This window comes from Mustelus asterias, chromosome 14 (assembly GCF_964213995.1).
Source record: "Mustelus asterias chromosome 14, sMusAst1.hap1.1, whole genome shotgun sequence".
In the NCBI taxonomy this organism is placed as follows: domain Eukaryota; kingdom Metazoa; phylum Chordata; class Chondrichthyes; order Carcharhiniformes; family Triakidae; genus Mustelus; species Mustelus asterias.
The window spans coordinates 106,208,371-106,234,497 of NC_135814.1; the positions used below are offsets into that span (position 1 = coordinate 106,208,371).

Consider the following 26,127-nt stretch of genomic DNA (forward strand, 5'->3'; position numbering starts at 1 on the left):
TCTCAACTGACAAGAACCAGTCCAAAAGCTTGCACGGACTCACTGTACAACAGACCACAAACCCTAAACACAATCTGGCAAAACTCTCTCCATGTGACTACATTCTGTGAGGAATCTTTCAGAAATTTAAACACCGGAACTGGTTCTCTTGCAAGCATTCTTTGGAAAAGGATGGGATCGTTTTTTTCGAGCAATGGCAGGTTGCTGAGATACCACAGATCCAAGGCTGGACAACCCACACACCAATCAGCTTGCTTTATTGCTATGATTTCAACTTCTTGTACAGCTAGAAAGAGGCCGTGGTTACAAATCGCAGAATTAAAGACACAGGAAAGAACATTCTAGATTGCAAAGCTTCTATTTTAAAGCAACGCAATGATCAGGGTTTGTACTCTGCCACCTCTGATCACGCTTTACTCTGCCACAGAATTCGCATCCTGTTTACGATGAGGCTTGTTCCTGGAGGTTAATCGTCGGCTTGGGTTTCTACGCTGGGCGGCAGGCTTCCTCGAAACAAAATCATTCACCTGGTTCTGAGGAAATTGCTGTTCGTTCTGGGAATCCCAGTTAACCTAGCGGAGAACAAAGAGAATTTAACTTCCAAACTCTTGCAGTTTACTAACTGTGTCATTTTAAGAACAGAGAACAGTACAGCACAGGGACAGGCCCTGCATGTTGTGCCGAACATGACGCCAAATTAAGCTAATCCCTTCTGCCTGCCCTTGCTCCGTGTCCCTCGAGTCTTTGCATATTCATGAGCTTATCTAAAAACCCCTTAAACACCCCTATCGTATCTGCCTCCACCACCACCCCTGGCAGCGCGTTCCAGACACCCACCACTCTGTGTAAAAAAACCTGCCCCTCGCATCTCCTTTGTACTTTCCCCCTCTCACCTTCAGTGCGTGCCCCCTAAGGACTGGCAAGCCAACAGATAGGGGGATGACAGGTGAGAGAGTGACATCTGACACGATCTATAATCATTTGTGGGATGGCTCCTTCATATTGAACAAACTGAATCCAGGTCATTTGGGGTTTATTGGGGGTTGCTGTTCTAGCGAGAGGCCACAGGTTGGGGGGGGTGTTGGGGTGGGGTCCCACCACGAACTCAAGAGAGAACAAAGTGGCTAGAAAACTTCTCTTTTCTTTTCCTTCTCTCATGGGATGTGGGCATCACTGATATTTTCTCTGGAAGGGGTCTCGGCCGTCACCTGTCCCAGATTTCCAGGTGAATGGAACTCACGCCGTGGCAGCACGGTGGGTAGAAATTCACCTTCCTCATTAGCAAGCATTGTGTCGGCTCCTGTTAAACTCCCCTCCCAGTATTCCTGTCTATTATCATCAACGGAGCTGCAGATTCGGGATAACAGCACAGCAGATCAATGTGAAAGCACCTATTCAATCCTAGCGGCCCAGGGGCTTTCCTGTGTCAAACTGCGTGGTACTCCCAGCTGTTCCCCACTCATCTTACATTGGGTCCCACCAAGCACCTTTCCACCCTGTTCCCCGTTCCCCCACTCGCCTTAGGGAGGGCAGATACTCTGTTCCTCAACCCTTGGACATCCCAGCAGGGAAAAAAATCAACTTTAGACAGGAACTGTCACCATTACTCAATCCCCATCTTAAGGGGAGGTGATGATGGCCTCGTCGACTATTAACCCAGAAGCTCAGCTAATGTTCTGGGGACTCGGGTTCGAATCCCACCACGGCATTAAAAAAAAATCTGGAATTAAGAATCTACTGATGACCATGAAACCATTGTCGATTGTCGGAAAAACCCAGCTGGTTCACTAATGTCCTTCAGGGAAGGAAATCTGCCGTCCTTACCCGGTCTGGCCTACATGTGACTCCAGAGCCACAGCAATGTGGTTGACTCTCAACTGCCCTCTGAAATGGCTGAGTGAGACACTCAGTTCAAGGGGCAACTAGGGATGGGCAATAAGTGCTGGCCCAGCCAGCGACACCCACATCCTAGCAATGAATAACAAAATGTGCTGCATGTATTATTTTGAACAGTCTTCAAGACTTACTGATGAATAACGTTCATCCTGGAACCTTGGGCGCCGCATTTGGTATCGTATCTGGAATAAAACAATCATGAGTGTGAATGTAAGTCGTCCCATTCAAAGCTGCACAAACCCTGCTGCGAAGGGAAACTCTTCAGTGCAGGATTGAACGAGAGGAAATTTAAATATAAATTAATCAGCCGGTTTTCACAGTAACTTCATTGCAGTGTTAATGTCAGCCTACTTGTGACACTAATAAATAAACAACAACAGGTTTTGAACCTGGGGAATGAAGCTGGTTGTGAGTTCTGTGCGCATCACAGCCTTACACCCTCCTGAGTAACTATTCCTGAATTACTGACACAAGGCATCTTATTCATGCTGGCCTCTTGAACACTCCCGATTGTAACCACTCTTCCATTGGAGTTCCTGGATGGGATTTTAACGGCCTGGCTCGAGCGAGACCAGAAATTCCCACCCGAGGTCAGTGGACATTCCCGTTGTTCGCCCCTCGCCCGCTCTGATTCCGTGGCCGGCTGCCTTCGGCTCCAACCTCTGGAATTCCGTCCTCAAACCTCTCTACCTCTCTCTTCTCCTTTCAGACACCCTGTCAAACCTACTTGTCCCACTATCTTCTTGCTTGGTGCGCTATCAGACTTTGTTTTGTAATGCCCCTGTGACGTGCCTTATTGGGGCATTTTATGACACTAATGGTACCAAACAAACAGATTGCTGTTATTGCTAATTTTGTTGACCTGGTCCCAGAGGTAATTTGTGAATTCTCCCCCAGGGAAAATGCAAATATTCCCCCCACTTTTCAAAGGTCCATTCAAAAGGTGCCTTCAAACGAATTTCAGCAAAGCTGTTCCCCACTGACCCCTCAAACCCAGTGGGAGCTTTCCTCCATAATTGTGACTGAGAGTATTGAGAAAACATTGGGATGGGTCAAGTGGAGTCTTGTCAGCTCCGCATCATTCTATTCCTGCACCTGAGCCTCTTTAATCAGTCAGGGAGAATCCAGGGCCATGGGGATAAGGCGGGAAGGTGGAGTTGGGGGATTATCACATCAGATCAGTCATGATCCCATTGAATGGCTGAGCAGACTCGATGGGCTGAATGGCCTACTTCTGCTCCCACATCTTATGGTCTTATTGGGTAAGATTCTCTGGCCTCCCGACCGTGTGTTTCCCGCCGGTGGAAGGCAGCGTGCTGTTCGCTGGCAGTGGGATTGCCCAATCCCGCTGCTGTCAATGGGATCATAGAATCATAGAATCCTACAGTGCAGAAGGAGGCCATTCAGCCCATAGAGTCTGTACCAACCACAATCCCACCCAGGCCCTATCCCCATAACCCCATGCATTCACCCTAGCTCGTCCCCCTGACACTAAGGGGCAATTTTAGCATGGCCAATCAACCTGACTGATTAACCCCTATCTAGACCCATGGGGACGAAGTAGAAAGGGTCGAGAGCTTCAAGTTTTTAGGTATCCAGATCACCAACAACCTGTCCTGGTCCCCCCCATGCCGACACGAAAATTAAGAAAGCTCTCCAACGCCTCTACTTTCTCAGAAGACTAAGAGAATTTGGCATGTCAGCTACAACACTCACCAACTTTTACAGATGTACTACAGAAAGCATTCTTTCTGGTTGTATCACAGCTTGGTATGGCTCCTGCTCTTCCCAAGACGGCAAGGAACTACAAAAGGTCGAGAATGTAGCCCAATCCATCACACAAACCAGCCTCCCATCCATTGACTCTGTCTACACTTCCCGCTGCCTCGGCAAAGCGGCCAACATAATTAAGGACCCCACACACCCCGGAACATTCTCTCTTCCACCTTCTTCCTTCAGGAAAAAGATACAAAACTTTGAGGTCACGCATCAACCGACTCAAGAACAGCTTCTTCCCTGCTGCTGTCAGACTTTTGAATGGACATATTTCATATTAAGTTGATCTTTCTCTACACCCTAGCTATGACTGTATCACTACATTGTGCACTCTCATTTCCTTCTCTATGAACGGTATGCTTTGTCTGTATAGCGCGCAAGAAACAATACTTTTCACTGTATGTTAATACATGTGACAATAATAAATCAAATCAAATCAAATAACTCGCACATCTTCGGAGTGTGGGAGGAAACTGGAGCACCCGAAGGGAAAGTTTTAAAGTTTATTTATTAGTGTCACAAGTAGGCTTACATTAACCCTGCAATGTAGTCACTGTGAAAATCCCCGAGTTGCCACACTCCGGCACCTGTTTGGATACACTGAGGGGGAATTTAGCACGGCCAATGCACCCTAACCAGCACGTCTTTCAGACCGTGAGAGGAAACCCGAGCACCCGGAGGAAACCCATGCAGACACGGGGAGAACATGCAGAGTCCGCACAGACAGTGACCCAAGCCAGGAATCGAACCCAGGTCCCTGGTGCTGTGAGGCTGCAGTGGTAACCACCAATTTCCCAGAGATATCACCCCATATCTCTGGGTAACCCACGGGCAGGAATGCACTGTCGGCGGGACCAGAGAATCCTGCCGGCGCCAATGGCTGGAGAATTCTGGCCATATTCTTGCTGTGGTACAGGTTAAGTTTCTTCACATCCCGCTCTCTGAAAGCAGGACCATTTTAACCATCATGCACATCAATCTGACTCACCAGAATCCCAAGATAATCCAGCAGCTCCTTTGGGATCAGGGCTGGGATTCTCTGGCCATTCACACTGGTGGGATTCTCTGGGATTTCTTCCTCATTGGCAGCGCTGGTGGGGTGTGAACGGCCGGGGAATTCTGGCCAGGACCCCACACCTGGTGATGGAGGTGCTGTTGTCGATGTATTGACTCCGGATCAGATTGGATATTTTTGGGTGATAAATAAATAAGACCCGGGAATCGAGTCCAAGTGTAAACTCAGTGTTTCTGTAATGGAGGCAGTGCTTGTGATGCTGCACAAAGATTCATGTACAGGAGAATCACAGATCCGGAAGCTTCCAGACCGTGTAAATTCATCCGCCTAAAGGAAATGATTCTCATAATCCCACTTACCCTCTAGTCATTGAACTGAGATTCTGATTAGCAGCAAGATTCTGGCACAGACTCAGTCTCGAGGTTGCTGGGTTTGAGAACCCCCTCCTGTACTTCTTAAAGTGATCAACAATTGACAATGCAGCGGAAAACTTCAATATAAATCAGCCAGAAGCTGTAACACTGCACAGTAAGATCCCACAACAATTGTGAGAAATGGCAGTGTGACATTGAGAGAAGAAGTCTATTCCCCAAGGCTGGAGTGGAGGCAAAACAAGAAGCAGCTTTGCTCTATCTCAAGCCTGGGGTATACTTAGAATCAGGCAATCATACAGTGCAGAGGAGGCCCTTGGGCCCATCGAGCCTGCACCGACACGTGGGAAATACCTGACCCCCCACCTAACACCATTTACCAGCACTTGGCCCATACTTGACTTGAGAATCCTTGGATGGCAACATGAAAATATTCCTCTCATAAGACACATGGGGTTTGTTTAGATAAATGATTGGTTCCCCTCCTTTCCCCGACCCATGCACTGTATCCATTGCTGGCTCTAATGATGGGGGGCCTCTGAACCCCCACAAACACTGAGTTCTGGTGAGGTAAAACCTCAAACACGTACCCGACCCACTGCAACCTGCCCAGTGAGGTGGGGTATGGGGGCAGGTAAGCAGCCAATTCACACGAGGTGCACTGGCAATTTAAATATTATAATGAGATTGCCAGTCTTAGCCTGTTTTCATAGAAATCATAGAATCCCTACAGTGCAGAAGGAGGCCATTCAGCCCATTGAGTCTAGAACAACTCTGACAGAGCATTTTACCCAGGCCCCATCCCCGAATCCCCAAGTATTTACTCTGCTAATCCCCCTAATTTACATATCTTGGGACACTAAGGAGCAATTTAGCATGGCCAACCCACCTAACCTGTACATCTGTGGACTGTGGGAAGAAACTGGAGCACCTGGAGGAAACCCACGCAGACATGGGGAGAATGTGCAAACTCCACACAGACAGTGACCCGAGGCCGGAACTGAACCCTGGTATCTGGTGCTGTGAGGCAACAGTGCTAACCATATATTCATGCATAGGGACCTGTCCTCGACAGGCAAAAGGAACACATCCAGGCTTTGCGTCATATTTTTTTAATTAAACAAAAGTGTGCGCGATTCAATGGTTCCCTGGTGCATTCTCCATGGCAAGGCCTCAACCAATCAAAGCCAACTTGCCAAACAATCAGTGCCCTTTCCTCATGCAGTGTAAATTGTTGCTCCCTTGGAAATTTGGCATTCTTGCATCTGTCCTGTTGAATGCAAGGTGAAAAGCTTTGACAGCAGTGTCTCTTACACATTTAAAATTTCTAAATGAATATTTAAATAATTAACTTGGAATAATTGTAAAGACTTTGAATTTAAGGTTTGCCTGAAATCGAGTTGAACCCCGGGACCTGACTCAAACCTTGGCCAATTGGACAAGTCTGGGTTCCAATGATTAAGGAAAGGCCAATCAGAAGAAGCAGCTGTTCTGGACCCAATCAATTGCAAACTTTCTTCCGTCCGTCAGAAATCCCAGCGAGTGGGATTCCCAATAAACCAGCAGCTGAAAGTGAAAGATTACCTCTTCACTGCTTTCGAAGGATGCAGACTCGCTGCTGCTGCTACCCAGAATTCTGTCTCTGCTGTCCATACACTGGAGATAAATATCGACAACCGCACCAAAGGAGTAGCTGACACTGCTGCGACACGTGGCCATTTTCTGCAGGAACAAAATAAGGTCCAGTTCACTTGAAGCAATTGGAGTTTACCAGGCTGAGAATGAGAGATGGGAGGCGACCACAGGCCCTCGAGACTGCTTGGTTATTCAGTATGATCAGGGCTAACCTTCCACTTCAACACCAGTCACCCCCACTCCCCATATCCCTCTATTCCCAATTCCCAACCCGCTCCCCATATCCCTCTATTCCCAATTCCCAACCCACTCCCCATATCCCTCTATTCCCCATTCCCAACCCGCTCCCCATATCCCTCTATTTCCAATTCCCAACCCGCTCCCCATATCCCTCCATTCCCAATTCCCAACCCGCTCCCCATATCCCTCGATTCCCCATTCCCAACCCGCTCTCCATATCCCTCTATTCCCCATTCCCAACCCACTCCCCATATCCCTCGATTCCCCAGTCTCTCCCCACTCCCCATATCCCTCTATTCCCCAGTCTCCCCCCCGCTCCCCATATCCCTCTATTCCCCAGTCTCTCCCCGCTCCCCATATCCCTCTATTCCCCAGTCTCTCCCCCGCTCTCCATATCCCTCTATTCCCCAGTTTCCCCCCCGCTCCCCAAATCCCTCTATTCCCCAGTCTCTCCCCCGCTCTCCATATCCCTCTATTCCACAGTCTCTCCCCACTCCCCATATCCCTCTATTCCCCAGTCTCTCCCCCGCTCTCCATATCCCTCTATTCCACAGTCTCTCCCCACTCCCCATATCCCTCTATTCCCCAGTCTCTCCCCCGCTCCCCATATCCCTCTATTCCCCAGTCTCCCCCCCGCTCCCCAAATCCCTCTATTCCCCAGTCTCTCCCCCGCTCTCCATATCCCTCTATTCCACAGTCTCTCCCCACTCCCCATATCCCTCTATTCCACAGTCTCTCCCCGCTCCCCATATTCCTCTATTCCCCACTCCCCATATCCCTCTATTCCCCAGTCTCTCCCCATATCCCTCTATTCCCCAGTCTCTCCCCATATCCCTCTATTCCCCAGTCTCTCCCCATATCCCTCTATTCCCCAGTCTCTCCCCATATCCCTCTATTCCCCAGTCTCTCCCCCGCTCCCGATATCCCTCTATTCCCCAGTCTCTCCCCATATCCGTCCATTCCCCTCAGAGTCAGATTCTGATGAACGGTGATCTTGTTGAATGTTCCTCCCTCGGTCTTTTCTTCATCCCTCAGTTTGTCGGTAAAACCACCGTCTCTGCTTCTCTCTGTCTCTCTGACTCTCCTCCACGAACCCGCCCCCATTTCAGAGGTGGTAAAAGCGAAATTATTTTATAGAATAATTTGTAACAGAATTGTTGACTTTTCAAAGCAGATCAAAAAACATCTTTGAGGGAAAGAGAAGAGGAGGGGGAGGAGGATGAGAGTGTGGAGGGATGAGTGAAGGGAGTTGAGGGTGAGGCCTCTGACCTCATGACACCCACTCTGTGAGGAGTGAGGGGGAGTGCAGAGTGGAGTGGAGGAGGGGAATTTTCTCGGCTGGATCACTGAGTGTGAAGTGTGAAGGAATGTGATAGGGACAAGGAGGTGACAGGACGGTCCAGGATTGTGACAAGGTGCGAGGTGAGATGGTTTGATGGGATGTAGGGGTGAGTGATTGGGTAAGAGGATTGGAAGCTGGATTTACACAGCTGGCCCAAAGGGCAGTCTACAGCGACTCGTGTCTCCGACTAGCCATCCCCACCCAGTTAAAACAGGAAAACAAAAGCAAATTGTGAGCTAAAAGCAGAGTTAAAGGTGGAAAAGAGCCAAGGAGAGGAAAACAGGCAGAAGCTGTGGATAGAATTAGCGGTAGAAATGAACAGGGCTGGGTACGAGAGTAACCCTGGTCTCCAACACGTGGGATACAGACCCATCCAGGAGAATGACCAGGAGTGGCCAGCTGTGGACACCATGGCCAGCTGTGGACACTGTGGAAATCATGGCCAGCTGTGGACACCATGGCCAGCTGTGGACACCATGGCCAGCTGTGGACACCATGGCCAGCTGCAGCCAGCTGTGGTCTTATCACTGGTTTCCTGGCTGCAATCAGCAAATTTTAAGTTTTAAGTTTAAAGTTTATTTATTAGTGTCACAAGTAGGCTTACATTAACACAGCAATGAAGTGACTGTGAAAATCCCCTAGTCGCCGCACTCTGGCGCCTGTTCGGGTACACTGAGGGAGAATTTAGCATGGCCAATGCACCTAACCAGCACGTTTTTCAGACTATGGAAGGAATCCGGAGCACCCGGAGGAAACCCACGCAGACACAGGGAGAACGTGCAAATTCCACACAGGCAGTGACCCAAGCCCGGGTCCCTGGTGCTGTGAGGCAGCAGTGCTAAGCACCATTCGCCCAAGTCATGAGACGGGAGAGATTGAACCCCATTCTGGGTGTCCTGTCTGAGTACAAGACTCCCCTCACTTTCACTTCCCACTGAAATCACATATCATTATCTTTCATCACATTATTTCTGGTGATTATCTCAGCACTATCCGTACTCACGGCTAAGGGGTCAGTGTTCAGCTGGCAGTTTTCAGAATCAAATCCACCGGTTTTGGGGCACAGGGTTTCCCTTGCAGTAAATCTTAGATCCACCTCCATCTCGTTTGGCCCCGTCGGAGTAACCTGGGAAATAAAATGTGCAGTTCATCAACAGAGTTCTTCAAGAATAAATCAGATTAATTACAATATCAAAGGAACCCAGACAATCACAGACCACAAACTCTGTCAATCCAGCATCATTTATTCTGCAAGCTAAACAGCACTTCAACTTCACACAGCACTGTCCTGGTCCTCCCACACCGACACTATAGTTATGAAAGCCCACCAATGCCTCTACTTTCTCAGGAGACTAAGGAAATTTGGCATGTCAGCTACAACTCTCCCCAACTTTTACAGATGCACCATAGAAAGCATTCTTTCTGGTTCTATCACAGCTTGGTCTGGCTCCTGCTTTGCCCCAGACCTCAAGAAACTACAAAAGGTTGTGAATGTAGCCCAATCCATCACTCAAACCAGCCTCCCATCCATTGACTCCGTCTACACTTCCCGCTGCCTCAGCAAAGCAGCCAGTATAATTAAGGACTCCACACACCCCGGACATTCTCTCTTCCACCTTCTTCCGTTGGAAAAAAGATCAAAAGTTTGAGGTCACGTACCAACCGACTCAAGAACAGCTTCTTCCCTGCTGCTGTCAGACTTTTGAATGGACCTACCTCGCATTAAGTTGATCTTTCTCTACACCCTAGCTATGACAGTAACACTACATTCTGCACTCTCTCCTTTCCTTCTCTATGAACGATATGCTTTGTCTGTTTAGCGCGCAAGAAACAATACTTTTCACTGTATCCCAATACATGTAACAATAATAAATCAAATCAAATCAAATCAAATTAAATCAAATCAAATTAAATGAAGGGTTAGTTTTGTGAGGCTGCAAAGTTGATGCCATTTGTTTGACTTGTTGATGAGTCTGAGCTGCAGGAATCAGAACGATCAGTTTATAACAACAACTTGCATTTATCTAGCACCTCTATCGCAGTTATAGGTGCTCCATGGGAATAATTCGCAAACAGAATTTGAGACAGGGGGTGAAATTTTCCTGTCCGTCTGCCACAGGAATGTGAGGGGTTGGAGGAGATTATAGAGATAGGGAGGGGTGAGGTGTGGGGTTGGAGGAGATTACAGAGATAGGGAGGGGTGAGGTGTGGGGTTGGAGGAGATTACAGAGATAGGGAGGGGTGAGGTGTGGGGTTGGAGGAGATTACAGAGATAGGGAGGGGTGAGGTGTGGGGTTGGAGGAGATTACAGAGATAGGGAGGGGTGAGGTGTGGGGTTGGAGGAGATTACAGAGATAGGGAGGGGTGAGGTGTGGGGTTGGAGGAGATTACAGAGATAGGGAGGGGTGAGGTGTGGGGTTGGAGGAGATTACAGAGATAGGGAGGGGTGAGGTGTGGGGTTGGAGGAGATTACAGAGATAGGGAGGGGTGAGGTGTGGGGTTGGAGGAGATTACAGAGATAGGGAGGGGTGAGGTGTGGGGTTGGAGGAGATTACAGAGATAGGGAGGGGTGAGTTGAGAGGTTGGAGGAGATGATGTGGAAATGCCGGCTTTGGACTGGGGTACAAAGAACAAAGAACAAAGAACAGTACAGCACAGGAAACAGGCCCTTCGGCCCTCCAAGCCTGTGCCGCTCCTTGGTCCAACTAGACCAATCGTTTGTATCCCTCCATTCCCAGGCTGCTCATGTGACTATCCAGGTAAGTCTTAAACGATGTCAGCGTGCCTGCCTCCACCACCCTACTTGGCAGCGCATTCCAGGCCCCCACCACCCTCTGTGTAAAAAACGTCCCTCTGATGTCTGAGTTATACTTCGCCCCTCTCAGCTTGAGCCCGTGACCCCTCGTGATCGTCACCTCCGACCTGGGAAAAAGCTTCCCACTGTTCACCCTATCTATACCCTTCATAATCTTGTATACCTCTATTAGATCTCCCCTCATTCTCCGTCTTTCCAAGGAGAACAACCCCAGTCTACCCAATCTCTCCTCATAGCTAAGACCCTCCATACCAGGCAACATCCTGGTAAACCTTCTCTGCACTCTCTCCAATGCCTCCACGTCCTTCTGGTAGTGCGGCGACCAGAACTGGACGCAGTACTCCAAATGTGGCCTGACCAGCGTTCTATGCAGCTGCATCTTCAGACTCCAGCTTTTATACTCTATACCCCGTCCTATAAAGGCAAGCATACCATATGCCTTCTTCACCACCTTCTCCACCTGCGTTGCCACCTTCAAGGATTTGTGGACTTGCACACCCAGGTCCCTCTGTGTTTCTATACTCCTGATGACTCTGCCATTTATTGTATAACTCCTCCCTACATTATTTCTTCCAAAATGCATCACTTCGCATTTATCTGAATTAAACTCCATCTGCCACCTCTCCGCCCAATTTTCCAGCCTATCTATATCCTGCTGTATTGCCCGACAATGCTCTTCGCTATCCGCAATTCCAGCCATCTTCATGTCATCCGCAAACTTGCTGATTACACCAGTTACACCTTCTTCCAAATCATTTATATATATCACAAATAGCAGAGGTCCCAGTACAGAGCCCTGCGGAACACCACTGGTCACAGACCTCCAGCCGGAAAAAGACCCTTCGACCACTACCCTCTGTCTCCTATGGCCAAGCCAGTTCTCCACCCATCTAGCCACTTCTCCTTGTATCCCATGAGCCTTAACCTTCTTAACCAACCTGCCATGTGGGACTTTGTCAAATGCCTTACTGAAATCCATATAGACGACATCCACGGCCCTTCCTTCTTCAACCGTTTTTGTCACTTCCTCAAAAAACTCCACCAAATTTGTAAGGCACGACCTCCCTCTTACAAAACCATGCTGTCTGTCACTAATGAGATTGTTCCGTTCTAAATGCGCATACATCCTGTCTCTAAGAATCCTCTCCAACAACTTCCCTACCACGGACGTCAAGCTCACCAGCCTATAATTTCCTGGGTTATCCCTGCTACCCTTCTTAAACAACGGGACCACATTCGCTATCCTCCAATCCTCAGGGACCTCACCCGTGTCCAAAGAAGCGACAAAGATTTCCATCAGAGGCTCAGCAATTTCACCTCTCGTCTCCCTGAGCAGTCGAGGATAGATGCCATCAGGCCCTGGGGCTTTGTCAGTTTTAATGTTCCCTAAAAAACCTAACACTTCCTCTCTTGTAATGGAGATTTTCTCTAACGGGTCAACACCTCCCTCCGAGACACTCCCGGTTAACACGCCCCTCTCCTTCGTGAATACCGATGCAAAGTATTCATTTAGGATCTCCCCTATTCCCTTGGGTTCTCAGCATAATTCCCCTCCTTTGTCCCTGAGAGGTCCGATTTTCTCCCTGACAACTCTTTTGTTCCTAACGTATGAATAGAATGCCTTAGGATTCTCCTTAATCCTGCCTGCCAAGAACATCTCGTGACCTCTTTTTGCCCTTCTAACTCCCCGTTTGAGATCTTTCCTACTCTCTCTGTATTCCTCCAGAGCTCCATCTGTTTTCAGTTGCCTGGACTTAACGTACACCTCCCTTTTCATTTTAATCAGATCCTCAATTTCCCTGGTTATCCATGCTCTCGAATCCTACCTTTCCTATCTTTCCTTTTTACAGGCACATGCCTATCCTGCAGCCTTATCAATAGTTCCTTAAAAGACTCCCACATGCCAGACGCGGACTTACCCTCGAACATCCTCTCCCAATCAACATCCACCAATTCCTACCTAATCCGGCTGTAGTCAGCCTTCCCCCAATTTAGCACCCTGCCCGTAGGACAGCACTCATCCTTGTCCATTACTATCCTAAAGTTAACAGAGGTAAACACAGTAACAAGTCTCACAACACCAGGTTAAAGTCCAACAGGTTTATTTGGTAGCAAAAGCCACTAGCTTTTGGAGCGCTGCTCCTTCGTCAGGTAAGTGGGAGTTCTGTTCACAAACAGGGCATATAAAGACACAAACTCAATTTACAAAATTTTGGTTGGAATGCGAGTCTTTACAGGTAATCAATTCTTAAAGGTACAGACAATGTGAATGGAGAGAGGGTTAAGCGCAGTTTAAAGAGATGTATATTGTCTTCAGACAGGACAGTTACTGAGATTTTGCAAGCCCAGGCAAGTTGTGGGGGTTACAGATAGTGTGACATGAACCCAAGATCCCGGTTTAGGCCGTCCTCATGTGTGCGGAACTTGGCTATCAGTTTCTGCTCAGCGACTCTGCGTTGTCAACCACACAACCTCAAACAGACCATTGTCCGCAGCAAACTACCCAGTCTTCAGGAGAACAGTGACCACGACACCACACAACCCTGCCACAGCAACCTCTGCAAGACGTGCCGGATCATCGACACGGATGCCATCATCTCAAGTGAGAACACCATCCACCAGGTACACGGTACATACTCTTGCAACTTGACCAACGTTGTCTACCTGATATGCTACAGGAAAGGATGTCCCGAGGCATGGGGAGACCATGCAGATGCTATGACAATGGATGAATGAACACCACTCGACAATGACCAGGCAAGAGTGTTCTTTTCCTGTTGGGGAGCACTTCAGCAGTCACGGGCATTCAGCGTCTGATCTTCGGGTAAGCGTTCTCCAAGGCGGCCTTCATGACACACGACAACGCAGAGTCGCTGAGCAGAGAATGATAGCCAAGTTCCGCACACATGAGGACGGCCTCAACCAGGATCTTGGATTCATGTCACGCTATCTGTAACCCCCACGACTTGCCTGGGCTTGCAAAATCTCACTAACTGTCCTGTCTGGAGACAATACACATCTCTTTAACCTGTGCTTAACGCTCTCTCCACTCACATTGTCTGTACCTTTAAGACTTGATTACCTGTAAAGACTCGCATTCCAACGATTATTTTGTAAATTGAGTTTGTGTCTTCATATGCCCTGTTTGTGAACAGAACTCCCACTTACCTGATGAAGGAGTAGCGCTCCGAAAGCTAGTGGCTTTTGCTGCCAAATAAACCTGTTGGACTTTAACCTGGAGTTGTGAGGCTTCTTACTGTGTTGGAGGAGATTACAGAGATAGGGAGGGGTGAGGTGTGGGGTTGGAGGAGATTACAGAGATAGGGAGGGGTGAGGTGTGGGGTTGGAGGAGGTTACAGAGATAGGGAGGGGTGAGGTGTGGGGTTGGAGTAGGTTACAGAGATAGGGAGGGGTGAGGTGTGAGTTTGGAGGAGATTATAGAGATAGTGAGGGGTGAGGGGTTGGAGGATATTACAGAGATAGGGTGGGGCGAGGTGTGGGGTTGGAGGAGGTTACAGAGATAGGGGGGGCGAGGTGTGGGGTTGGAGGAGGTTACAGAGATAGGGAGGGGTGAGCTGTGGGGTTGGAGGAGATTACAGAGATAGGGAGGGGTGAGGTGTGGGGTTGGAGGAGGTTACAGAGATAGGGAGGGGTGAGGTGTGGGGTTGGAGAAGGTTACAGAGATGGGGAGGGATGAGGTGTGAGTTTGGAGGAGATTATAGAGATAGTGAGGGGTGAGGGGTTGGAGGAGATTACAGAGATAGGGTGGGGCGAGGTGTGGGGTTGGAGGAGGTTACAGAGATGGGGGGGCGAGGTGTGGGGTTGGAGGAGGTTACAGAGATAGGGAGGGGTGAGGTGTGGGGTTGGAGGAGGTTACAGAGATAGGGGGGGTGAGGTGTGGGGTTGGAGGAGGTTACAGAGATAGGGAAGGGTGAGGTGTGAGTTTGGAGGAGATTATAGAGATAGTGAGGGGTGAGGGGTTGGAGGAGATTACAGAGATAGGGAGGTGTGAGGTGTGGGGTTGGAGGAGGTTACAGAGATAGGGAGGGGTGAGGTGTGGGGTTGGAGGAGGTTACAGAGATAGGGAGGGGTGAGGTGTGAGTTTGGAGGAGATTATAGAGATAGTGAGGGGTGAGGAGTTGGAGGAGGTTACAGAGATAGGGAGGGGCGAGGTGTGGGGTTGGAGGAGGTTACAGAGATAGGGAGGGGTGAGGTGTGGGGTTGGAGGAGGTTACAGAGATAGGGAGGGGTGGGGTGTGGGGTTGGAGGAGGTTACAGAGATAGGGAGGGGTGAGGTGTGGGGTTGGAGGAGATTACAGAGATAGGGAGGGGTGAGTTGAGAGTTTGGAGGAGATGACAGAGATAGAGTGGGGTGAGGTGTGAGAGCCAGTTGGAAGGGTTTGCAAACGAGGACACGAGTGTGTTGTTTAACTGGGAGTGAGGGCAGGTCAGTGGGACATGGATGAGAGGTGAACATGGGTGGATGTTTAACACTTGCTGCCCTCTTTGACCAGCACCAAAGCCTCACACAAATGTTGATGGGAAGGTGCCGGTCTGACAGTCCCCGCTGACACGGGAGGCCTGAGATCTTTTCATCTGAAGCTGGTGAGTAGAACTTTCCTGGTCTTCTCCAAAGTCGAGTCAATTGGCTCTTTAATATCCCCTGAGAGGGGGAATCGAGTTGCAGCTGAAAGAAAGCAGCTCCAACAGTGCAGCCCTCCCTCAGCACTGCATTGGAGCAACCAGCTGACATTCTTGTGCTGGAATCTCTGGAGTGGGATTTGAACCTACAATTGTCCGCGTTGGACACAAGAGTGTTCCGGGCAGTGACATGGCCAACCCAGTGCCATTCGCGTGATCACTGACAATCCACTTACCTCAGCAAGGCATCCCATAGAACAAAAAAAACCAGCAGTCCGGACAAAAGCCAAAGACAAGGGAAACAGGAAGATAGACAGAGAGTGAAATGTCCGGGGAGAGTCAGAGGGGAGGAAAGAAATTACATTTATTCCAACAGGAGGGATAAAAGATGGACAAATAGTAAAGAGATAATTGAAAAGGAAAAGACAGAAGGAGAGAGAGAGAGGTAATAGGACATGATGGGAAAGAAAGTGTTTGAGGCAGAAATCGAGTGAGAGACAGAGACAGAAACAGGATGAATGATAGAATTAGAGCATGCATGAGCTGACTAAACAACATAAAAAAATGAGAGATACGTGGAGTAAATGAGATCGTTAAGATTAAATAATACTTACGTATAGGAGCTCACTACTCGTCGCCCCAAGCAGGTAATCACTGACTGTGTTTCTGTTCAGCTGCTGGATGGATTCCCTCAGTGCATCATTCACAATTGGTGTGAAATCAGTCACTGGGATCCCTGGAAAATAACAGGAGAATGTTACGGTGACACCAATACTGTGTGTTTCCTTATTAAAAAGAGCCTGCATTTTCCCTGAAAAATATCATCCATATTTGCAAAAAGGATCCATCTGAATTAAAAACTAAAGTTGAAAGTTTGAGAATGATTTCAGTACATACCAGTCGAGAATCGAAGAGTCTGCAATGCAGCAAGAATCAGCAAAAAAGAACACATCTTGTTTGAGTGAGGAGGTTTGATTGTAATCACTTGTGGATGATAACTCTATCTCCCTCTCTCACTGAGGTCCTCATACTTTGATTGCTTTTTATACGTTTCGATGCCTTCAAGTAATGACTCACAGTGTTCACAACCAATGTTTCAAAGACTTTGAAACCACAACATTTAAATGAGTGAAATCATTTTTCTGTCTGCCTGATAATTGATGATCTCAACAACTCAATACTTTTGGAAAGAATGTGGAGTTTGAATGCATTTGTTTATTGGAAATGATAACAGGGAGATGGTCACCCCGCGGTTAATGGACAGGCACAAAGATATTACTGACTTATTTTCTTTGTATTGCATGGAATCTTTTTCCAGTTGATTATCAGCTGTTTCTGAACCTTTATTTTGTGAAAGGGAAGTGTTTAAAGTTTATTTATTAGTCACAAGTAGGCTTACATTAACACTGCACTGAAGTTACTGTAAAAATCCCATAATTGCCACACTCCAGCGCCTGTTCGGGTACACTAAGGGAGAATGTAGCATGGCCAATGCACCTAACCAGCACGTCTTTCAGACTGTGGGAGGAAACCGGAGCACCCGGAGGAAACCCACACAGACACGGAGAGATGGGTGTATGTAAAAGATCCCACGGCATTAGTTTGAAGAGCAGGGGAGTATTCCTTATTATTCTGACCAATATTTATCCCACAAACAACTCATGAAAATAAATGCTCTGATCATTACCACGTCACTATTTGTGGGATCTTGCTGAGCACAGATTAGCTGTCATGATACTAGAACCTTACGAGAACCGGAGGGCACAGACTCAGGCTAAAGGGACGATCCTTTAAAACAGAGATGAGGAGGAATTTCTTCAGCCAGAAAGTGATGAATCTGTGGAACTCTTTGTCGCAGAAGGCTGTGGAGGCCAGGTCATTGAGTGTCTTTAAGACAGAGATAGACAGGTTCTTGATTAATAAGGGGATCTGGGGTTATGGGGAAAAGGCAGGAGAATGGGGATGAGAAAAGTATCAGCCATGATAGAATGGCAGAGAAGACTCGATGGGCCGAGTGGCCTAATTCTGCTCCTATGTCTTATGGTCTTATGATCCCTACAACATAGAATCCTGCAGTGCAGGAGGAGGCCATTTGGCCCATCAGGCCTGCACTGACAACAATCCCATCCAGGTCCTATCTCCGTAATCCTACATTTTTACCCTGCTAATCCCCCTGACACTAAGGGGGGCAATTTATCATGGCCAATCAACCTAGCCTGCACATCTTTGGATTGTGGGAGGAAACCCACGCAGACACGGGGAGAACGTGCAAACTCCACACAGACAGTGATCCAAGCTGGGAATCGAACCCCGCTCCCTGGTACTATGAAGCAGCAGTGCTAACCACTGTGCCACTGTGCTAGTCAGGAACTACACTTCATGTGGCTCTAAGGGGCTGTGTGCAAAACATCTGGTGGTCATGAAAAGTTGAAGGAAATGAACATTTTCTGAAATTGATTTAAAGAGTTGTTGGTCCAAACACCATCGACCAAACAGAAAAAGCAGTGAAGCTGAGAACAGTCGGCTCCGAACTGAACTGGACTTCCATTTCCAGGAATACTGGACCACGTCAGGTCGGCACCAGTCATTTTCCAAGTTCTTTTCGTATTTCCTTCTGGGATGGCTTCTTGGAGAGGACATCCTAAAGTTACTTCTGAGCAGCTGACTGGTGTGGAGCAGGTGTTTAAGCTCAGCCGTGTTTGCCACGGGACAATTTTACTGTCTCTCATTGTGGGACAAGCCAAGGGCCCCAGAGCATTGCTCTCGGTTTGTGGGTTACCAGATCTGTGGCCTACACCACGAGACTGTCCCACTTAACTCAGTGGAATCTAATGGTTAGACTAGACACTCAACACCGAGAGAGAGAGAGATAGCTTTCGGATCCCCAGTTTGTCCCAGATCAGAACCTGCGCCCCAAGGTTTTAATATTTCACGGAATTATTTTTTCTGTAAGAGTTTGTTTGATCTGGGACAAACTGGGGATCCGAAAGCTATCTCTCTCTCTCGGTGCTGAGTGCCTAGTCTAACCATTAGATTCCAATGAGTTAAGTGGGATAGATAAGTGGATGGAGCTATTACAAGGGGCCATAACTATAGGGTTCATGGTGGGAGACATAGGAAGGATGTCCGAGGTAGGTTCTTTACTCAGAGAGTGGTTGGGGTGTGGAATGGACTGCCTGCAGTGATAGTGGAGTCAGAAACTTTAGGAACATTTAAGCGGTTATTGGATAGGCACATGGAGCACACCAGGATGATAGGGAGTGGGATAGCTTGATCTTGGTTTCAGATAAAGCTCGGCACAACATCGTGGGCCGAAGGGCCTGTTCTGTGCTGCACTGTTCTATGTTCTATGTTCTATATTCTATGATCTATGTTCTATGTTCTATGATCTATGTTCTATATTCTATGTTCTATGTTCTATGTTCTATGATCTGGGCTGTTCCTTTGTGTTGTTGTTAACTGTCCCTAGTTTTCCTGATTGTGCACACATCTCACTGGGACATTAGAACAAAGAACAAACAATGCAAGGCTGTGACCACTAGTCACAGTCTTCCATTCAGAAAAGCACCCCTCTCCTGCTACCCTCTGTCTGTGGCCAAGCCAGTTCTGTGTCCATCTTGCCAGCTCTCCTCTGATCCCGTGTGACTCCACCTTTTGTACCAGTCTACTGTGAGGTACCTTGTTAAAGGCAGCTTACCTGCTGCACTCTGATGAAGTACTGAGGGTGATTCTGTCTCTTTCCTTCCCAGCCTATCTCCAACAATGTGGCTGGAATAAGAAGTTTAATCTTGTGAAATGTCACAGGCACATAATGACCTTTCCACATCACTGTGGCTCTGTCCCTCTCTGTAATGTTCACCCACACGGGGGTTGTTTTCTTCTTCCTGTGTTCCTCCGCCAGAACTTTTTAACCCGTGTTTCTTTTCCCATTCTCTTTAATACTGGTCTCTATCATTCTGAATGAGCTCTGCTCCTGGATCCCGCGCTATGACAGCAATTTCATTATTATTTGGCTGACAAGATTGGCTTTTTCAGAAACAAAATGACTGGCCATTGATATTGGTTCACTGATAGGGTGGCACAGTGGCACAGTGGTTAGCACAGCTGTCTCACAGCGCCAGGGACCCGGGTTCAATTCCCGGCTCGGGTCATTGTCTGTGCGGAGTCTACATGTTCTCCGTGTGTCTGCGTGGGTTTCCTCCGGGTGCTCCGGTTTCCTCCCACAGTCCGAAAGACGTGCTGGTTAGGGTGCATTGGCCGTGCTAAATTGTCCCTCAGTGTAACCCGAACAGGCGTCAGAGTGTGGCAACTAGGGGATTTTCACAGTAACTTCATTGCAGTGTTAATGTAAGCCTACTTGTGACTAAGGAATGAACTTTTACTTTAACTTTTCAGTTGCACAGACAGACCCAACAATGCAGAGGAATCATCAAACTACTCTTCGCATGCCTTTCCAGAGAGCTGTAAAATTTTCTGGATCTGTGCGTGCACTGTGTGTTGAAAGCTCATTCTCAGCAGAGATCCTTCAATGGATTAAGGTGCTGTTGAATCTCTGAGAATCCAAATGTCCATATTGAGGCTATCTTGACTTGGTTGTCACTGGGAGGTATTAGAATGGGACTCATGCCCCAGGAAGGTGGACATGAAAAAAACTAACGAGGGTTCCGATCCAGCAAGATTCTCAGTGGGAAGTTCATTATGCTGATGATGTTTGAACATCAACACCAACACAAGGGGGCGTTAACATGGACAAATGGCTCAATGATACTCAAGGTTGAGGCTCATACATGAAGTATGTCAGCTTGGGAAAATTGACTCATGTCTTCCAGCAAGATCTTCAGGGCACTCGACAGGGTGGCTGTTTGGAGGATACTTCTTCTCGTGGGGGAAATTAGAACTCGGGGTCATAGTTTAAAAATAAGAGGTCTCTCTTTTAAGACAGAGATAGAATCCCTACAGTGTAGAAGGAGGCCATTTGGCCCATCAAGCCTGCGCCAACAACAATCCCACCCAGGCCCTATCCCCGCAACCAGGAGTATTTACCCCACTAATCTCCTGACACGAAGGAGCAATTTAGCATGGCCAATCCACCTAAACTGCACATCTTTGGAGTTTGGGAGGAAACCGGAGCACCCGGAGGAAACCCACACAGACACGGGGAGAACGCGCAAACTCCACACAGACAGTCACCCAAGCTGGGAATTGAACCCGGGTCCCTGGCGCTGTGAGGCAGCAGTGCTAACCACTGTGCCACCGTGCCGCCCAATGAGGAGAATGTTTTAAAAATAAGGGGTCTCTCATTTAAGACGGAGATGAGATTAATTATTTTCTCTCAGAGAGTTGCAAATCTTTGGAACTCTCTTCCCCAGGGAGTGGTGGAGACAGGGTCAGTGAAATAGTTTGAAGATGGAGGTAGGTCGATCCGTGAGTAACAAGGGAGTCAAAGGTTATCATGAAATTGAGACCACAATCAGATCAGCCATGATCATAATGAACTGGAGAGGAGGGCATGAGGGACTGAGTGCCTAATCCGGCTCTGATTTGTTTGCTCGTATAGAAATACAGCTGCTGTTGTTGTCTAGGGAGCAGCTGGAACATGAGAAATCACGCAAGAAAATCTCATTCCACCCATCCTGCCGAGAATACAAGCAAGTCCCAGACTGATAGGTGACTGAGTGATAATGAATGGAGAATAGCCAATTCCTAGTGTCAACACCGCTTACCCTTAATGAGAACAAAATTAACATAAAGAACCATTGACATGCCAAAATCTTTAGTGTCAATTTGCTGAGCATGAAATTCAATAAAGCATATCACCGCCTCGATAAAGAATTCACTGAAAAGACCATTTTTAGTTGTTGTTGTGTCCTTGCCATTGAGATCAAGGAGTCAAAAGTTCACTCCAAGTTGCGTGTTTCTCCAAGAAAATGATAAAAGCAAAGATTCGATGCAAAAGTCAATCCCACAAAGAGGTGGAGCTTATTTCAATGCCTTGCAATGGGAAATGTGTCCTTATCATGATCAAAGGATGTTTTTCAGGCATGTAACCAGCTGAATACATGTTGTAAGATGTGGTTGAGATGTCTGGTTCAGGCTTGTGACAGTCCAGACATGTTTGGATTCCAATTATCCACAAAATGGAATGTCCTCCGAGTACATCTCAGGTCAGAACAGGCAGGTATTTCTCACAATGATAGCGATAAGCTTTCAGAATTGTGGTAAATACTTAACAATTTCAACAACATCTAAACCTGGAGCCAAGTTTGTGTAATTCCCCCTCATAATTTAACCGTTGGGGGCCCGAGGGCTGGTTTTCCTGTGCGAGGTGGGATTGGGGAGTTGGGGCTGAATCTGCATCACATTCCCACCTCCAGATGGACAAGGACGTGACTTTTTCAGTCCCCAAGGTTTTGATTGGACAACCACGTCACCAGACCCAAAGTGGGAGTGGTGGGGGGCTGATTGGAGAACCAAGTTAAAGACCCACTGCCTCATATGTTCACTCACAAATACATCCTAAAATAGTTCAAAGGTACCTCAAAAATCCGTTAAAATTAAATGTGTTTTCCCCCAAATTCCCCACCCATTCCCCCACCAACACCACTCAACACCATCCCACTCATCCCTGCACCCTCCAATTCCTCTCACCCCATTTGCCTCACCGCATCCCTCTCAACCCCTACCCATCCTCATCCCTTATCCACTTTATACACATATTTAATCAAATGCACTGCTATAAAAGCTGGATTGCTTCGAGGAACCCATAAATCCCCCAAATAAACAATTTGACTTGAGAACTGCTAATCTCAGCAGATGTGCTAAACTGAAAGCATCAAGGCAATCGAAAGTACCTGAAAATTATTTACATTTGAAAACTTTTCCCACCTTCGTACTGCTGGTGTAAACCCCGACGGCCACCGAACCCCAAACCCCTCCCACACAATCTGAAACCTTCCCCAAGATGGGTTCTTAATGAATTATGTAAATCAGCTTCTTAAGAGGAGTAGGACTGATCCGATCCATTGCTCCCTCTCTGGCCCTGAGGAAGATGGTGGAAAGCTGGAACGGCGGGAATTTATGCCTATGTCATTCAGTGGCCATCTTTTCTGATGCCCCGCCTCCGTTCCCATCCCGTTCAGGATAGACACGACCAGCCCAAATCTCCAGTAATTCTATGTTGCACTCTCTGTAAAGCTAATGCATCCTTCCTGAGGTGTGGGACCCAGAAACACTCTCAATCCTCCAGTGTGGTCCGACCAGTGCAGCCACAGAATAACCTAAACATCCTGGTATTCCAGTGTTCTCGATGTAAAGGTCAGCATTCCAGTAGCTATTCTGATTATTAACTGTTGACGATGTTTCAATGATCTGTGTACCTGGGCCCCCAGGGTGGGATTTTCCGGCCGTCCTTTCCCCAAGATCGGAAAATTCCGCCCGGTCAATGGACCTTTGCATGGTCCCCCCCACACTCCCCCTCCCCCGACACCCCACCTCCCCCCTCTCCCTCCCCCCACACTCCCCCCCCACACCTCACCTCCCCCTCCCCCTCCCCCACCCCCCTCCCCCTCCCCCCACACTCCCCCCCCACACCTCACCTCTCCCTCCCCCTCCCCCCACCCCCCCTCCCCCCACACTCCCCCCCCACACTCCCCACCCCCGACACCCCACCTCCCCCTTCCCCCACCCTCCCACCCCCTCCCCCCACCCCCCTCCCCATCCCCCCACACTCCCCCCCCACACCTCACCTCCCCCTCCCCCCACCCCCTCCCCCTCCCCCCACACTCCCCCCCCACACCTCACCTCCCCCTCCCCCCCCCCCGCCCTCCCCCCTGCTCCGATTCCTGTGGCCGGGGGGATGGGGAAATTCTGCCCCTAAAGTCCCTTTGGACCTTTACTGTTTGTGGTTTTTCACCATTTGGAAAGACCCCTGTTTTATCCTGTCCAGTTCCAAAGCCTCAAAATTGAAATCCATTTGTCCGATTGGCAAATTCACCCCATTGATCCGAGTCTCTTTGCAATTTTAATCTACTCTCCGCACTGCGATTGGAGGATGCAGGGTGGGGAGAGAGTGGGGGAGGGGAGACAGTCCAAGGGTAAATGGGGGGAGCGGAGAGTGTGGAGAGGGGTGAGTGTGGGGGAACGGAGAGGGGTGAGTGTGGGGGAGGGGAGAGGGGTGAGTGTGGGGGAGGGGAGAGGGGTGAGTGTGGGGGAGGGGAGAGGAGTGAGTGTGGGGGAGGGGAGAGGGGTGAGTGTGGGGGAACAGAGAGGGGTGAGTGTGGGGGAGGGGAGAGGGGTGAGTGTGGGGGAGGGGAGAGGGGTGAGTGTGGGGGAGGGGAGAGGAGTGAGTGTGGGGGAGGGGAGGGGGTGAGTGTGGGGGAACAGAGAGGGGTGAGTGTGGGGGAACGGAGAGGGGTGAGTGTGGGGGAGGGGAGAGGGGTGAGTGTGGGGGAACAGAGAGGGGTGAGTGTGGGGGGGGGAGAGGGGTGAGTGTCGGGGAGGGGAGAGGGGTGAGTGTGGGGGAACAGAGAGGGGTGAGTGTCGGGGAGGGGAGAGGGGTGAGTGTGGGGGAACGGAGAGGGGTGAGTGTGGGGGAGGGGAGGGGGTGAGTGTGGGGGAGGGGAGAGGGGTGAGTGTGGGGGAGGGGAGAGGGGAGAGTGTGGGGAAGGGGAGAGGGGTGAGTGTGGGGGAGGGGAGAGGGGGGAGTGTGGGGGAGGGGAGAGGGGTGAGAGTGGGGGAGGGGAGAGGGGAGGAAGGGGAGAGGAAGGAGGGGGAGGGGGAGGGGGAGGAGTGAGTCGACAGCAACATTGAAGATGAACGGCAGGATTGGGTGATCATATTCTGGGATTCCTATCGGACAGCGGGACGAATGGACAGCCTGGGGTGGGGGGAGGGAGGAAGGGGGTGGGGGGGAGTCGGTGGCAGGTGGACAGGGACAGGCTCCCTTGGGGATGGAAAACGCAATCTGGGAAGTGGGAGGCGGGGGGGGCAGTTGGGGGTCCTCAGATAGGCCTGGAGGGAGAGAGCTTGGAGGAGGTGAGGTGGATAGCTTCCTTGAGGAAGGGGAGGAACTTCTTGTCCCCCTGAGCCCAGAGGAAGATGTAACCCTGTGGATCTAACAGCTCCCACCTCCCTCACACTGACAATCTTCCTGAGGCAGACAATCCAGTGTGAAAACATGCAGCCTCAGCGCGGGAGCCGGATGTAAACCTGTTGGTGAAGAATCCTCGATGGTGAGGATCCCAATATCCAGCATCATTTCCAGGGCAGGGTTCTCACACAGTATGTTTGGGGCAGGTTCTCTGTATTTAACTGACCCGTCCCTCTGCCCCTCTCGGGGGTCTTTAATATCGAGACCACGATTCCGGTGTGGGCAGCTTACTCTGATCATCTGATTGGTGCCCAATGCAATGGGAGTGAGCAGTTTAATTGCAAACCATTGCTTGGAGCTGGAAAAGCAAAGTGGCAGTGGGTGGCTGGTCTCACTCACCCACAGGCAGGGCTGAGACTGTCACTGGGCTGAGACTGTCACTGGGCTCAGACTGTCACTGGGCTGAGACTGTCACTGGGCTGAGACTGTCACTGGGCTGAGACTGTCACTGGGCTCAGACTGTCACTGGGCTCAGACTGTCACTGGGCTGTGGCTGTCACTGGGCTGAGACTGTCACTGGGCTGAGACTGTCACTGGGCTGTGGCTGTCACTGGGCTCAGACTGTCACTGGGCTCAGACTGTCACTGGGCTGTGGCTGTCACTGGGCTGAGACTGTCACTGGGCTGAGACTGTCACTGGGCTCAGACTGTCACTGGGCTCAGACTGTCACTGGGCTCAGACTGTCACTGGGCTGTGGCTGTCACTGGGCTGAGACTGTCACTGGGCTGAGACTGTCACTGGGCTGTGGCTGTCACTGGGCTCAGACTGTCACTGGGCTCAGACTGTCACTGGGCTGTGGCTGTCACTGGGCTGAGACTGTCACTGGGCTGAGACTGTCACTGGGCTCAGACTGTCACTGGGCTGAGACTGTCACTGGGCTGAGACTGTCACTGGGCTCAGACTGTCACTGGGCTCAGACTGTCACTGGGCTGAGACTGTCACTGGGCTGAGACTGTCACTGGGCTGAGACTGTCACTGGGCTCAGACTGTCACTGGGCTGTGGCTGTCACTGGGCTGAGACTGTCACTGGGCTCAGACTGTCACTGGGCTCAGACTGTCACTGGGCTGAGACTGTCACTGGGCTCAGACTGTCACTGGGCTGAGACTGTCACTGGGCTGAGACTGTCACTGGGCTGAGACTGTCACTGGGCTCAGACTGTCACTGGGCTCAGACTGTCACTGGGCTGAGACTGTCACTGGGCTCAGACTGTCACTGGGCGCAGACTGTCACTGGGCTCAGACTGTCAC

The 26,127-nt window shown here is 49.5% G+C and overlaps 1 protein-coding gene across 1 annotated transcript; it reads right to left on the bottom strand.

Annotated features, from left to right (window-relative positions):
- Window positions 1-240: 240 nt before the first annotated feature.
- Window positions 241-16,811, bottom strand: LOC144503946 (secreted phosphoprotein 24-like). Its single transcript, XM_078229113.1, has 6 exons — window positions 16,629-16,811; window positions 16,346-16,467; window positions 9,279-9,401; window positions 6,643-6,780; window positions 2,028-2,078; window positions 241-572 (listed from the first exon to the last, which is right to left on the bottom strand). The coding sequence occupies exons 1-6, from the start codon at window positions 16,681-16,683 to the stop codon at window positions 414-416; spliced, it is 648 nt and encodes a 215-aa protein (XP_078085239.1). The 5' UTR covers window positions 16,684-16,811; the 3' UTR covers window positions 241-413.
- Window positions 16,812-26,127: the final 9,316 nt, after the last annotated feature.